The following is a 16,350-nucleotide window of genomic DNA, read 5'->3' on the forward strand; positions in this document are numbered from 1 at the left end:
ATTCTCAATGGCCTTTTCCTCAATGACACATTTTACTTTATAAATGTCGCTTTTCATGATGGAGATTTAACAGCAGCTAACCAGAGACCTACAATAGAGCATGCAGGTAGGCAGCAGTGTTCTTTGTGCTGTTTGCTGCGTTTATGTAAGGAGGCAGCTGGTCGGATGATTCAGAAATACTCCATTGTTGTTGCTCAAGCTCAAGAAGCTAACTGGCTACATCTGTAGTTACTGAGCCTGCTGAGGGTACCTGTGATTGGCTGAGAGGGCAGTGACAACCCCACTGCCATGAAAAATGGCATTATGAAATAAATGTGATGTTATGAAAAGCATGCTTTGGAAGGATATTTAGACCCTTGGTGCAACAATGAAAGTCTTACTGTACTTGTACTTGAGCTTGGCTTCACCAAAGTTCATATATGTGGCTCAGAGGTAGAGCGGGTCGTCCATCTATTGGTGGTTCAATCCCCGGCTCCACTGAACCCCAACTTGCTCCTGAAGCATAGCTTCAGTGTGTTAATGTGTGTGAAAGAATAGTCTAGACTGAATAATGTGTGAATGAGGATGCAGTGTAAAAGCGCTTTGAGTAGTTGAAATGACTAGAAAGGCGCTATGCAAATACAGACCATTTACCATGAGGTGTGTTTCCACAATCAACAGCATGAACAACCACGTGGATGAAATTTGAAATCTCCTAAGTGGGCTAATTAGTCTCCTCAGCCTCGAGTATGAATTTAGCTCCATGAGTTCTATACAAGCCTCTAAAAACCATGATTAAGAGCTGAGATGATGGGTTCAGCGGGATGATAGCTTGTCAGGGAGAAACAACTCTCCGCTAAGTGAATTAGCTGTAATTACTCTCGATGGCTGAAACGAGCAGGCAGCTTTGTACACAGACGCAGAGGAGATTTCAGGAATCTCAGCCTATTGTGTGTCAATTGTGTTCCTGTTCAAATTAAGGCAGTCAGGCCATCAGATGAATTCTCACAAGACACTGAGCACAGATTATAGTCAACTTTCTTTACACCTAGGGTTGTGGTGGTGAGTGTACAGACGGGCCCCGGTGTATTTTTAGAAAGCAGCCCTCTGCTGCCTAACGCCCTGGAGTGGTTAATATGCAGACCGTGTCTTTCCGGGAATCGAGTGACACCAAAATGGAGAGGTGAGGCAAATACCCTGTGAGCCAATGTGTGGTAAGAGAACAAACAAGTGTGCTAAGTTGAATATTTAACAAGCTTCAAGTGGATGTGAAATGCATTGGGGAAAACGGATATGCGAATTATGTGAGTGTTCGTGAAACTCCGTGAACTTCATTAAGTTGAGCAGTGATGTCTGATAATATTTCTCAGAAACACTGAATGACTTGTGTATGAATTTCATTCACATGTGGATTCGACAGAAAACTGAATTAACGCTCACAAGGACAAGGATTCATGACTCAGTGTCGAAATTATTCAAGTGTGTAATGATCCTGTTGTTTTTCTAATAAAGTGGATCAGTAACCTTAGTGTGGGACTGACAGATATGAAGAAACAATGTTTTGCTGATGTCAAAGTCATATTTTCTGCACGGATCTCATGATTTGATTATTTTAATGAAACACGGTGTACTGTAAACATTTCGGTTCGATTAATCGACCGGCTGAAATAACAATTCAATAGCTGTTCACGTTATTTTGAATAAATTACTCAGAATTGAAAGAAGGCCCCATTTGTCCCTGATGTAACATGTCTGAATCATCTAAAAACAACCTTTTCACTGAATTAAACAGAAATGAAAAGAAAATGTGTTTAAATAAAAGTCTTTTTCTTCGTAATTCATTTTGTCTTCTTGCTTTTCGGCCTTTTGGTCTTCGCTCCCGATTTGGAGGCCTCATCCTGTGAACCAATAGGAAAGGATCAAGGAGTGAACAGACTAATGATTATCTTACATTAGCACCCCACTTAGTGGTTCCAAAGCTTTTTTCATGTTAAATATTTAAGAGCTGTTTTAAAGCTCATGACTCAATTTGCGACAGACACTTTTTCCTGAACTCCTGCTGTCTTCCCCGGCTTTACTGAAGTGTGCAAATTACAGTGCGCTGATTGGAATGCACCATACTGTTTTAATGTATTCTAATAATTACATCAAACTAAACATTGCATTCTTAAGTCCTCTTATAAAACATCCTCCACTAATTATTACCCAGACAACCCAGGCTGCCACCTTGTAGGTCTTCAAACACTTAAAAAGCTTGGATACAAAGCGAGTAGAAATGATAATTCTGTTTCTTACAGCACAGTGACGTGGAAAATTTGCATTTGCAATATGCACACAGCCTTAACTCCCAAGAGCCTTCTTGATGCAGCTTAATATCTCATTTGGTGTTTGCAATGGGGCCGTAAACCAGTCACTATCCAACACTTGTCATCTTTCTTTGCACCATTCAATAACCATTAAAAAATCCCCCCAAAAAACATCCTCTTCTGGATGTTGAGTTTCCCTGCAGTTTTAGCCAACAGGCTGTAGCCTTGTTACCATTTTTAATAAGCAACATGCTGCAAAGAAACACCAGAAACCTTTCTTCTTGTGAGGTTGAAGTGTAAAACTGGTGGTGCAACGCTTGTTTTCTGTCTATTTTCCCTCTAAATCCAATACAAGTCTGTAAAAATTTGACCTAATCTTGCATTCACCCATCGCAAAATTGTTCTCACGTCTCTCAATAATTAACTGCAACATCCCCAGTACGTGTGTCTGACCGGAGACCTTTGCATGTAACTTCCCAGTATTGTCTGTCATCTCTCTACTGTCAGATGTCCAATGAAAGCATAGAAAAGGTCCCCCCTAAAAATGAAACTTGGAGAAATAAATCAACTATAGAACTAATCAACTAAAAACTATAGACTGGTTTCCTGACCTTTTCGCCAGCTTGTTTGTGAAATATTTCCCAAGCTGTTGAATGGATGTCAAGAGATTTGGTTCAGGCATTCATGTCCCCCTCAGAATGAATTTCATTTCAACCAATAGTTTGGGTTTATAAACAAGACTAATGACATTCATCAGCCTGACCTGTATTTTTGTGAACCTGCTTAGCGTCATCATTACATGATTGCACCATTGCATTGTCCCTGTGAGCATGTTAGTATTCTTGAGTTAGCATTTAGCTCAAAGCAATGCAGTTGTTCAGTACAGCCTAACCAGCTGTAGGCTCTCTGCCTGGAAGACGACAAACCTTCATGTGAAAATGTCCCACAGGTAAACTCTGACCAAACAAATGTTATTAATATTGGCTCTGAGTACATCACGTAAAAGCTACTGCTGTATTCTGCATCATTCTTTAACAAAAAACCTTTGTACTCAGTTTAGGAGCATTGCTTTGGGAGCAATCAGTCTGCCATTTTAGCACTGAAACTACGTGCTTTCATTTATCACATATATTGCAGACATCATATATTGTGTGTGTGTGTGTGTGTGTGTGTGTGTGTATGTATATATATATATATATATATATATATATATATATATATAGATGTGTGTGTGTGTGTGTGTGTGTGTGTATAAAACTGGCTGTTTTATATGTTTTTATACATCTCCAGGAGGTAGTGCGCAGGATTTACACTGGTTTGATCCTGTAAATCCAGAGATTTCTTATTTTGTGAAAACATAATCTTGGTGTCTCTCTGTGCACAGAGCAGCAGCTAACCCTCTGTCGACTGGTGGAGGTACGGAGATAAAAGAGGTTCCTCCATCTACAGACAGTGGCCTAGTTTTCACACAGTCCAGGCCTCACATCCGAGGGGAATTTGGCCTTTGCTGTCAGGATGGGAATTAAATCAAGTGCTGATTTTTACAGTGGGATGATGGTTTTGAAGAAGGATACTTTTAAGAGAAGGCTTGCTGTACCTTTAATCTATCTGTAGCCGCAGCTCAAAGGTCAATCATGTTATCAATGGAATAACTTTGCAGAACACAAAGATGACTTCAAAGCAGGCTGCAGCAGACTTCAGACTGCTGAAAGTGAGGAGAGAGTGTTTGATCTCCAGAAAATGTGGCAACCAGACACTTCAAATGAAGCAATATCCCTAATGTGACAGCTACTGAGGAGTTACTGTGGAAACACAAAGCAAGCCAGCCAGACACTCTGTATTACTATAATACTTCAATGTCTCACTGTAACTTGTAACTGTGCACTGTCTGACAGTGTTGAAAGAATTCTGTCAGACTCTGCTTTACTTGTCAAAAATGCAGATAAATGAATAAATAAATCTCCTCTGTTTGTTTTCAGATAATTGGAGGAACATGAGGGTGATGCATGAGGGTGTTTCCCAGCATCAGAGAGTGTCTCACCGCGGAGGCAGTGTATCCTTCCTCCACCAGGATGTTTCTAGCACAGTTGTTGATGTGTTTGAAGCGGTCAGGACCCAGCAAAATACCTCCGTACCACCGAGACACGACCACCATGACATTACGCACGTCCAGAATCTGTGGTGAGACAAAGACACGGTGAATGTGAAATGAGTGTGAATTTGAGAGACCCGAGCAAGAGACCAATACAGTAAACCCACCAATCCCCTGGCAGCCAGATATTTCACACCAGATGTAACACAGTGGAATTGTCATTCTGGCTGGGGCCCATCAGCTGTCAGTCTAAAGCTGACGATATGATGATCTGAACTTTGGGGATATTTCCTTATTTGGCGGCCTTCCATAGATTGAGATGAGAAAACTAATTATTTCACTTTCACTACTGTGTGTCAATATTGTCCTCAGGACATGATTAGCTCAGGTTAGCACAAACAGCTGGGGTCGAGGTTCAATTTATTCGTCCAGAAAATCAGACTCATATCCAAATCAACCCACACTGTTTATGAAAGATATCATTATACCCACAAAATAACTAACCCATAAACCCCCAACCATAAATATAAATTCAAACAACATAAATATATATAGTTCACAAAGCAATGAAAGACCTATTAAATGGGGGAGCCAGAAAAACACCATTGAAATAATACTGTTCCATTGAAAAAATATTGTTCAGAGCAGCTTTAATTTTAAGCTAGGCTTAAAATTAAAGCTGCTCTGAACAATATTTTTGCTAACAACAAAATGCTCCTAGTGACAAACCCACAGATGATTACGACCCGACCCTACAGTTCCTCTCAGTTCTATGGTTTGCTTAACTGTCTTTCAGCTTATTGTTTTGATTGCACAGACTGCAACTTTACTGTCTTGGTTCACTCTCATTGTTTCCAGATGCAGCAGACAGCTCCTTTAAGCGATAAAGCCCGGCACCGACCAGGACATAGACAAAGGTAGCGACAAGCTAGGTGAGCTAGATAGGCTTGGTAGAGACCAAACACAGAGCTAAAAGAGAGTAAATGTTCTAATGACATTCATCAGGTGACCAGAAACTTGACTGCCAATGAACGCTGCTCTGAACCTTCTGGCTGTGTAAAAAAGCTAATATCACCTTCATGGGTGATGACGCGAAGTTGTGTTGCAGCTTGTTTGGGCTGCCCCCAAGTGGCCAAAAAATCTGTTCATGCAGGTTCAAAGTTTAAAGCAGGTAACAGTTGGCTTAGTGCTGTTAAAGGCAAACTATCCCCCAAAGTTGCTCTCTTTACACTTTGTGTGCTTACAGCATTTACCTGCATCTCTCTACTCGACATAAAGAGATTAAATTGACAATTTTCTTATATAACTCACATAAATAGCATATAATTAAAATCCCCAAAATGGCAGACTGTTCCTTTTAAATAAAGAGGGTAAATTTGGCTCCGAACTGCACCGCACATTTAAAATGCAATCTGTCATTTGAGGGGACTCATCCACATCTGGCTGCCGACACTATTAATCAGATCCTTTTTTTATTCATCACCTCACATTTCCACATTCAGTGGCGAAGGCACAAATCTAAACGAGGAAACGGGAAGAAAGGCTTGTTGAAAGGAACAAGATTAGAGAAGAATAGATTGAGGAGAAAGCTCTTCATGTAAATTGCTCAGTACGCTGAGTGTGACAAGTGGGAGATTAATCAATGTGTTGCTCAGAAGGACGAGTAGGAGGACGGCGGACCTTATGCTATCACTCCAGTTACAGTGGGTCAGTCAGCTGCAGGAAGTGACCTTATGGTCAGTGACCTTATTGTAATCTGCTCTTATCTCCACAAATTTTCTGATTGGATTTACTAGTTGTCAAGAAATTGATAAAACAGTAATTTAAAACTGTAATAATGAGTATTTTTGGCCACTTGGCTGCAGCCCAACAAGCAGCGAACACAATGCTGATATAATACCATCTTATGAAGTGGATTTGGCTGATGTCTTGGAGAATTTTTCCCTTATTTACTCTCCTCTTTGCTTTGTTTACAGTATTTGTCTCTTCAGCTGCTACGTGTTCCACGATGTTCACCAGCTTGTCTCTTGCTGTGTCTGTCTGCAGTTCAGAGCTGGCCAGGAGGAGTACAGCAGGTTTTTTAGAGCTTGCGTATGTAAACCACGTTGATATGAGTGGTGAGACTGAACCTGAACAGTAAAGCTGCAGGCAGCAAACAATTAACCCGAAATGACTATGAACCTCCCTCAAGCTTAAGGCACAGAATCGGATGACATTTATGGGTGGATTCGTCACTACAGGCAACAACTTTCAGATTACACATCACACAACAATATAAAAAATTAGAGCTGGGACAATGTAATTTTCTGCCGATTCGACACTACCACAATACTTGGGTGCTGATTTGACATGTATTGCGATTTTTAAGTATTGTGATTCTACAAGTATTGCGATTCAATATTCAACATTTTCAACACTGGACCATGGGAAAAAGGTGAATCATACTCTGAAGACTGTATATCATGAGGCATATTTCCAAAAATAATCAACATCACATGTCAGTCAGTCTTTCTGACTTTAATTTCAGCATAATTGTTGCTATACTGCATAGAAAAGCGTTAAATAAAATGTACATGTACAATAGACTGAATAAAAAAATCTACACTTTTTGAAATCAGTGCTGATGTTACATTTAGATGTCACTGCTGAAGCTGGTATCATAAGATGTTGGGGTTAGCTAACATTTTGCTTTCACTGAACCACTGGGTTGTTTGTTAAATGTTTATTTAATACAATTTGTGCAGGCGAGTAATTAGCCAGTTTCTCCATGGCAGCGCTGCCAGGTGCTCCTGAGCGGCAAGCGACACCATGAACACCAGTGAGCATGGAAGTACATAAAGCTGGCTAAAAGACAGACACCATAAGTCGCTTCCTCTGCTGTGGGGGCGTGGATATAAAACCATATAAAACTCAGCACAGGCAAAAATATCCATTCAGGCATTAAAAATCACAATACTCATTAAAATGTATTTGTCCCACCTCTAATAAAAATATCGTTTAGAGCAGCTGTCGTGTGAAGAGTTGTAACTTATGCATATAGCTAATATAAAATATCAGATCTGTGGCTGAGATCTCAATGGGAAGCATGAAATATAGAATTCAAAAATAAAGATACACACTGTTGTACAAGCCTTCAGATAGTTCATAGAGAGTTCTAGTACTTACAATGTTCCTACATAAATTCGTAACCTTTAGTTATTCTTTAATTCATCCAAGCAGATTGGAGCCCAGACTGTCTGTGCAGAGTGATGGGTTTTTTTTAAGCGGCTTGGAAGGGAGCACTGTACTAGTCAAAGACAGCTTGAATCATCCAAATTCTGTGCAGCAGATAACAGTTTCTGAGAAACGGTGCACACCAAGAAACCCATGCAACCATCTCAAACTGATTTATCTCTGTAACAGGATCTCACTGGCATACACAGCCGCTGTCATCTTATGAATGTTCAAAGAGTATGAACTTTGACATGAGTCATGGATCTCTTCCTGAAATGCCCTGATACGACTCGTCACCTGCTGGTAATGAGTGTGACAGAACCACTATAAGTCACCACTGAGCTCTCATTATAGCTAACTCCTTCTTTTGTCACAAACCTTTCACTGGCCTTCATTCAATCTTACCGGGAAACAAAAACTGTGTGGACAATTGCACATTTCAGTGTGATGTGGGTGCGTGTGTGAATCATAGTGCCATCTGACAGCACAGGACAGTAACAAGTGCCTCCTTGATATGTGAGATGAAAAGATGAATAATTGTGTGAAATTACACCGTAAACTACTTCTCTGCAGAGGGACAAGAGTGGGAATTTACACATCATGTAAACACCCGTAGTTTGGGTTATACCATCAAGGTCATTTTTCCATTCAAGACTCGGTCTCTGTGTACATTTTTCCCAAAAAGTATGTTTACGTAAATTAATGTTTGCCTGTGCCTTTCACCGTTTTCACATCATGACTTCATAAGAGATCAAGATGGTGATGTTCTACAGTAAAATCAATCCAAACAGGCTAAACACAAACAGGCTGAAAAAAAATGGTAGCAAAAAAAAAAATCTACATCATTAAATGTTACAACGGCATGACTCTTTGCATACTGCTTTGATTTCTGGTGACATTTTCAGGATGTTATGATGAATTTCTACCGTTTTCTTTTCAGAGCTTCATGTCGCATTCTGCTTAAACCCCAACAGAAGAACCACTATCCCACACTTTCTCATGGGGCTGAATCCAGTTTCTCAAATGTGAGGGATTTTCTGCTTTTCTGTTTCATGTGATTGTAAATTGAACCTATGTAGGTTTTTGATCATTGAGAGAAGAACACAAGCTATGTAAAGACACCACCTCACACTGGCAGTGTGGCTCCAGGAAACGAAATATCTGTTTGGTGGTCTGTCTAGCGCCATCATCAGGTCAATTTTTTAAAATTTCAAACACTCTGGTTTTATGTAAAACTAATTAAATCCCCATCAGCCTCAGCTCTACTCTGCGTTTACTGCTAATTGGCGAATGAATCTTAGATCTATTTCAAACTATATATAGTTTAATATCACATGCATGCATGTTTACTTTGTGTTTTTGATGAGGATCATGTTTGGAGAAACAGAAAAGAAAAGATTTTGTCTTTTGTCAGAGTCTATGGAAAGCTTCTTAGTCATAGCAATCCCACTTTAAAAGCCACAAAAGATGCCAAATTATGCAGACTGTGAAATGAACATGGAAGCTTAGAACAGACACCAATTAGGCACACAGAAGCCAAAAGAAAGTTGGATGCAGCCAGAAAATGTAACGACATGCTTGTAATATCAATTGTGGGTAGAAACTTTGTGCACTGCACTGACTCCTGCAGTCCTTTTAGCATTTCCCTGTTCACAGATGTTCAGTATGCAGCTGAGAGAGTGGTGTGTAGGGTGGAGGTCAAAATGTTCTTAATGAGTAACCTGCAGTAAATGGAGCAGTCTCCCCCCTGCGGCTGTCTCGCCGTCGTCTTCACAGTCCTGCAGGAAGCTGTGCTTGTCCTCGCAGTAAATCCTACAATGGACAGAATCGCAACAGCTTGGCATTAGGCGGGAGAGCATTTAGACATTTTGGTCAGAGAATGATGCCGTGACACCGGCAGCCTGCTCACCGGAAAGGTGTTTTAAGTTCTCTAAATGTCAACTGTAATGACCACCCAGGCAGTGCATCAGCAGCTCAACGTCGACCTTATTAGACCACGCCGAAAAAAAGCTGCTCACACAGGCATATGTGAGAAAACACACACACACAGGAAGACACACACACACACACACACGCAAGTATACGCAGAATACACAATACTATCAAAGTAATTTCCTCTGGTGCTTTTTTTGACCTTTAATGCAGCAAAGGCCCCGAGTCATTACTTATCTCTTGTTCCTCTCCACTAATTAGACACGCTGTAACGCAAAACTGTTAAAAGCATGATGTATATGTGTTTATGCACACACACATTTACATCACATTATATATATATATAGAAATGTCTGGCGATACTGACCTGTATGCATAAATGTTATGAGTGGCACTAGCAATCTTTTTGTTTTCATACAGCTCCTCCAGGACCTTTTTAACCTGCAACACACAACAGGTGGATCTGTGACATATTCCTCACTTCACTCTCACAAGCCGTTACATCTCCTCTGTTGTAAATGGAACCTGCTGACAGGGCTTTACCCCGCACTCCACTTCAGCGCAGTATTAAATATAAACCACTTTCATGCTGAAGCCCCGAATGGAAGCACGTTAAGAAAAAGGAGTGTGTCTCTGAACTATGTCAGTCTGAAAACGGTGCACTTGCTGTCTGACGCCACTGACTAATGCACAAACAGTATTAGTCAACTGTTCATCACGAAAACTCACATTTCCTATGAATAAAACTGACATTTGACTGGTTGAAAATGTAAATGCAAAGGACTCCTCTGCCTCTCCAGCCTTTTCCAAACGTGCTCAGTTAACACATTTCCATTTGCTATTTGTTTTAAGTAGTGGCTGGTATTTTCAGTCCACAAAGCTCAGTTTACCACCAAATTTTTGTCATTCATTAAAGCAACTTCGTCTCATATCATAGTGTATGTTCACCATTTATTTCAGATTGCCATTACCCCTTCGGAAACATGTTTTCCGAGTCTATTCCAATAAAGGGAAGTCATCATAATGATAATTTTAATTAGTTTAAATTGAGTCTCGGCTGGCAGATTTCCAGGAGGCATGTCTACATAAGGAGCAGCTCTAAACTTAAATCACCTTATTATGGTGCTATAACTAAAAAACAGATTTGTTCACTTATTTCAATTATGTTAAAGTAACTGAGAAACAATTTTACTGTGTGCACACCTTTGCAATTTTGTGTTTGTGCCCCTGATTTATCGTTGCGGAGTATCTGTGAGAGTGACGCGTCACATAGAGACACAGCATAAGAGGCATGATTACCCACAAACAAGTCTTTAGATGAGCTGAGCACTTGCAAAAATATGTAAATGGTGTGCAGGTCTCAGTCTATTTTGTTCCTGTGTTCTCTGGAGGACAGCTGTGTGAAATATTTATGTCTAAACAGCGCTTCAGAGCAGGTGGAAGCTTTTAAGACGAGTCAGTGTGTTGCCTGAGAGCCAGAGAGTGAGATTAGCTCACAGGAAGGAGCCCCATGATGTTTCAGTTTGTGAAATTGCTGCATAAATTAGCACCTTTACATCCCCTCCTCTACAAGACCCTCATTATGTAATTTCTCCTGAAACTCATACGAGCTGTCGCTTGCCGTTTGTCTTCATGGCGCAAGGAAAATAAGGCACCGTTTATTTTTATCAGTTGAAAGATACACTGGAGCTTTCACTTTGTTTTATGTACCTTGTGGTAAAAATAAAAGCATGTCATGCATGTTTTGTACCTGTCTGGGAGACACCACAGGTGCCAAGTGAGGCTGGAAGGTACTGCGTCTGTCTGTGATGGTGGTTCCATGTTTTATAGGAGGCGCCTCTTCATCTACGAGACAAAATTTTACACATCACACCTCAGAAAGATCAAGTTCATTACAGGTGGTGTTTCATTTTGACTACTGAATATGAATAAATGTGTGGTACCGTTGGCACGATCCATGAGGAGATGTGCATGTTCTGTGTTCAGTTTGAGGGTCCTGAAGTCTGGTATGTCTTCTTCGTCATCCACGTCCTCCTCTGCCGTCATGTTCACCCTTTCTGGTTGATCCACTGATGCAGGTCATGTAAGAAACATTGTGTCTTTTTAAAGAAAAGGTTGTTTTTGCCTGTAAAAGGTCTTCACTGAGGTGTGTGCAAGCCAGGCAGCCTCTCATTACAATGACAAACACCGAGCAACTTATTACCAAATTAGCATTATGACCTTAACACTGATGCCCGTGTGGCTTCATGATCTGTTGTACCAAGATGCTCAATAATTGATACTAGATTTCTGGGACCAATGCAGATGCTGATGCAGTTTTTGCAGAGATTACACACACACACACACACACACACACACACACACACGTGCGCAAGATTTCAGGAGAGGAAACCTTGCTATATCTTAGATGAACACAATAGAAGAAAGTGATTAAAGCTGAACTGATTCCAGATCAAGGTTGCTGTGACAGTGTGAAGCTGACTGCTGTCCGTAGTGTTTATTCTAAGCCTGTATAGACACACACATAAGCACATATTAATTAAAAGTAAGTGAGACCTCATATATAAGTGAACAAGCTCTTCCGGATGTTTTTCATCCTTTGCTTTGCCGTCTGGTTTCATTCAACCAAACTTCATCATCAGACCCATTATTTCTCTTTACTCTTCATGTCCTCTCTGTCATTTTTACTCCCTTTTCATTTCCTTTTCTGTATAATGCGCATCTTCAACCCTTGTCACTCCCCCTCCTCTTTCTCCCTCTCTACACCGTGTCCCTACCATTTGAATGGGAATAAGCCGCCAATCCTGCCCCTCTGAGCTTAAGTGCTGTGACCAGTTATACTTATTACCACATGAATCGCAGAGAGGGGACAATTTATGCCACACAACAATGGGGAGGACGGTTCATATTTTTTAGGGTTGTTGCTCAAAAGAGGCCGTCTTCCTTTATAATAGACAAATAACCGAGACAGACCAAGAAAACCTAGTGCATGGTGACACTCATAGAAAATCTTTAATTGGGTATCTTTCACTCTTTTTGTACTTCATGCCAAGAGAAAAGAAGGCATTACATAGATATAGATCTTAATTCAATGCAGTCACTCAAAGTCAGACACAGATGGTGTTTTTTGATGCTACTGCAGAGCTTTGTGTTCGTCTTATCACAGCTTTAGACCACATCAGATAGTTGTATTAATAATGGAGGAGCATCTTAGCAGAACGTAGATGGGAGATGCATTTAGATGAGGCTACAGGGAGTGAAGACAATTGATTTGGACCTGATTTGATACAACTATTCATGTACAAAAAAATCTAATAGCTGACGTATTTATGAACAGCAGGCTCTTATTAACACCTGTGGATGTTATTATGGACTCTCGTAGGAGAACCTAGCGTTGACCCTTTGCTAAATCCCGCCTCTGAAAAGAAATTGTCCAATCAGAGCAAAGCAACCGTAACTAGGCACAGCAGATCAGTCAAGCTTTGGATTTCTCCACCTGTTGCAGTGATGTGCATGGTGCCGCATTGAGTGATACATGACAGAATTTAGACGGTGGTCTTTTTTTAAGTGTGTGATCAATTGCCAAACAAACAAAAAAAACAGAAGGAGTCCAAGAACTGGATTAAGCAGTGTGTATAACTTGCTACCTGCAGTAGTGACCCAGCGTTATTTCCAAAGGCAATATATTATTTATTATTATATATTATATTGTCATCTCCAATATATCTGAATTGAATGGAGACTAACAGTAGTGCCTCTGTCCTGCTCATTATATGTTTATGGCAAAAAGAACCAAACTTGTGTTATAATGATGGTTATAGATAGTGTTACACTTGCTAAACTTATCAGTTATTCCTCATTCTAAAATCCAATTCTCTTTTAAAAGTAAAAGCACGTTCTTTACAAATCTGAAAATTAAAACATAAATCTAATTTCTTTTCCAATTATCCTTTTTATAGGAAGCATTAGCATCCAAGGATTATGTTAAAATAACATTTGAAGGACAGTGTTTTATCATTAGCGATAGCTTACACCAGCAGTCTACAGCTGATAAAATCTGCTCTGCTCTGCTCTGTTCAGTCCAGTGTAAAAATTAACAACTAATTATCTAATTGCAGATTTCCGGTTGATAAAGTCTGTCACTGTTATCACTGTAAACTGCATTACATGCTGTGCAAGAACACATGACAGCCGGACAGGCTGCAGGTTCCTTGAACCAACACAGATTTTCAGATGGGTTGTGCCATTCGTTTGTACGTCTGGAACGAACACAGTGCACCTTGACGCCTGATACTCCAGTTCAGTGTTTCAACTGTGACTGCTTTTAACCTGTTTTATTGATTTAGAACTATATTACTTTCACTATTATTCTGAGTTTGTTGTACTTTATATTGCATTGTATTTGCTTTATGTTTTATTGATATTATGTCCTCACGTCTCTCTTGAACATAGGATCTCGATCTCAGTGGGACTTACCTGATTAAATGTCTATAAGGTGTGATTTCACGTCTTTACAAATTGCTTGAGGAAGAGTGTCCCTAAAGCATGAATTTCATTTTTCACACCTCACCTGTTTCTGAGCTCTGGGATTTCTCCACAAGGAATTCTCGGATCGTTTCCACCCACTGGTAGAGGATGCTCTCCCCCGTGTGCTCCCTGTTGAAATTCAAATTTCTCCGTATGATTCTTTAAGAAACACAGAGTGCAAAGAAATTGCAAGGCAGAAGCTATCGCGAAAAGCTTTTGTTGTGACTAATGTCGCTCTACAGTGCATCCTCGTGAAGTCAGAAATTATGAGAAGCACTCACACATAGAGGTCTTCTAGGCTGTTTGCCAATTTGGCCCTCTCGGGGCCTCGCAACCATGCAGCACTACAAAAGCCGAGAACAAATAGAGGGTTATTGAGCAGGACGAGGAGTGGGCTTTTGAGTGGGATGTTGTTCTATCAATTCAGCACATCACCACAAGATTAAATTTGAAAGGCAAATAGACTTACTTGATCTGGTAGATTGGAGGGGCTGCGCTTGGATAATCAGGAGGGAGAATTATCTGATCAATAAGAAAATTAAATCATAAACTGGACCATAAACAATCTCCTAGTCACGTGTGATTTAATATGGATTTTCTTTTTCTCTACCTGCAGGCATGCGGTCAGTTTTGGCTCCAAGTCACTGGATATTTTGATGCAAAATATTCTGGACGCTTCATCTATAACACACCATTCATCTCCATAGATGGATGACAGAGCCTCGACCTCTTCAATCTAGATGAGAGGACACAATAACAAAGCAAAAACATCAATCACATGGGATGTGAATTTCGACATTAATTATGATGAATTAATCCATGAAATAATTTCAGCACTTGAAGCAGAGATATACCAAAAGCTTCAAACTCTGAGCTAATGTATTTTTTAAATATTTAATCAAAATCCAAGGACACAGACACATTAAAAGAACATAATATTAAAGTCCAACTGGACTTAGTTTGTGCCTCCCATGAATTTTCATTACATTCAAGTCAGTCACTGAACTAAACATTATACTGTCTGAAAAAAACAAGTATCTGGTGCGAAGTACTAACAAAGTACTAAAAGTTACAGTCTCATGGGAGGTTATGTGTTCAACTATTTCTTGTCCAGGAGCCCTAACTAGGTAGATAATCGATCCTTGTTTTAAAGTCCCTTTTCATGCAATGGTTCCAGGGTCCAGGTTCTCAAATGTGAAATTTGCTGCTTCTTTTGGTTTTGCATTATGATAAATTCAATATTGTTGCGTTTTTAGACATTTGATGTGCACTAGGATATTGTGACTGACATTTTTCACTGTTTTCTACCGTTTTAAAGACCAAACCATTAATCAATTGATTGATGAAATCGTCAGTAGATTAATCGGTAACAATAGTGATCGTTAGATGCAGCTCTAGCTTTTCTTTTTGCCCCAAAGTCAGAGAACAACATTGCATTGTTTTATATTTCAATACATAATAGCATGTCAGTATTTTTCTTCTTATAACCGGTGAGGAGATCGGACATTCCTGGCTGCCTAGAAATGTAGTGGAAACTTGGGAAACTTTTTTTCAAAGTTCACCAGATTTCTCAGAAAAGCTGATGCTCAGCTCTGTGATTCCAGTGTGATGGCAACGCATGACAGGCACCAACTGGGTAAAAATAAGCTCTGTTTGAAAACACAAAACGAGTTTAACTTTGTGTGCTGTGGTGGAGTCTTTTTTCATGCTGCTCTGGCTGCACTGTGTCTGTGTGGCCTCTGTGTGGCCTCTGTGTGCACCATGCAGCACCTGCTGAGCTTCAAACCTCACATGCACGTGATAATGAATCCAGGCACCTCTCGTGTGTGTGTGTGTGTGTGTGTGTGTGTGTGTGTGTGTGTGTGTGTGGTTCTTTAGTTTATAATCTGTGCACAGTTGTTCATGCATTTCTTGTGTGTGTGTTTCTCGGACTGATACAAAAACGGTTTATCTGTGCCATTCATTTTTTCAGGTTAGTCCCCACCTGACAGCTGGATGACCTCTGCAGGCCACATCAAAATCCTGCAACTAAACAGGCACCACGGCCAACTTGTCAGACTGCTGTAACTTCATCAGAGAGGTCGTGAAGGCGACAGCTTACTTGAGCCTGTAGATCTCCTTCATTCTCCGGATTTAAGATGTCGGCCATTTGCGCACTTTATCACCAAGTGTCTGCTATTAAAAATATGTCAATGAGTCAATCAAAACACACTAGAGAAAACTCAAAGCACATGAACTACATGTTGAGATCCAGCCTCTGTGTGTGTGTGTGTGTGTGTGTGTAGAGGGAAGTATAAACTG

The 16,350-nt window shown here is 40.2% G+C and overlaps 1 protein-coding gene across 1 annotated transcript; it reads right to left on the reverse strand.

Annotated features, from left to right (window-relative positions):
• Nucleotides 1-1,595: 1,595 nt before the first annotated feature.
• Nucleotides 1,596-16,319, reverse strand: impact (impact RWD domain protein). The gene is made up of 11 exons (XM_070832383.1): nt 16,151-16,319; nt 14,660-14,785; nt 14,519-14,571; nt 14,331-14,393; nt 14,093-14,178; nt 11,466-11,591; nt 11,273-11,367; nt 9,890-9,963; nt 9,312-9,402; nt 4,327-4,461; nt 1,596-1,877 (listed from the first exon to the last, which is right to left on the reverse strand). The coding sequence occupies exons 1-11, from the start codon at nt 16,196-16,198 to the stop codon at nt 1,818-1,820; spliced, it is 957 nt and encodes a 318-aa protein (XP_070688484.1). The 5' UTR covers nt 16,199-16,319; the 3' UTR covers nt 1,596-1,817.
• Between the last annotated feature and the right edge of the window lie 31 nt (nt 16,320-16,350).

Source organism: Pempheris klunzingeri, chromosome 6 (genome assembly GCF_042242105.1).
Source record: "Pempheris klunzingeri isolate RE-2024b chromosome 6, fPemKlu1.hap1, whole genome shotgun sequence".
In the NCBI taxonomy this organism is placed as follows: Eukaryota; Metazoa; Chordata; class Actinopteri; order Acropomatiformes; family Pempheridae; genus Pempheris; species Pempheris klunzingeri.

Coding starts and splice junctions, on each gene's coding strand:
- impact (XM_070832383.1), bottom strand. CDS start 16,198: ATGGCCGACATCTTAAATCCGGAGAATGAAGGAGATCTACAGGCTCAA. Junction 14,786..16,150: donor AAGGAGATCTACAGGCTCAA/GTAAGCTGTCGC, acceptor CCTCTCATCTAG/ATTGAAGAGGTCGAGGCTCT. Junction 11,368..11,465: donor CCTCATGGATCGTGCCAACG/GTACCACACATT, acceptor TTTGTCTCGTAG/ATGAAGAGGCGCCTCCTATA.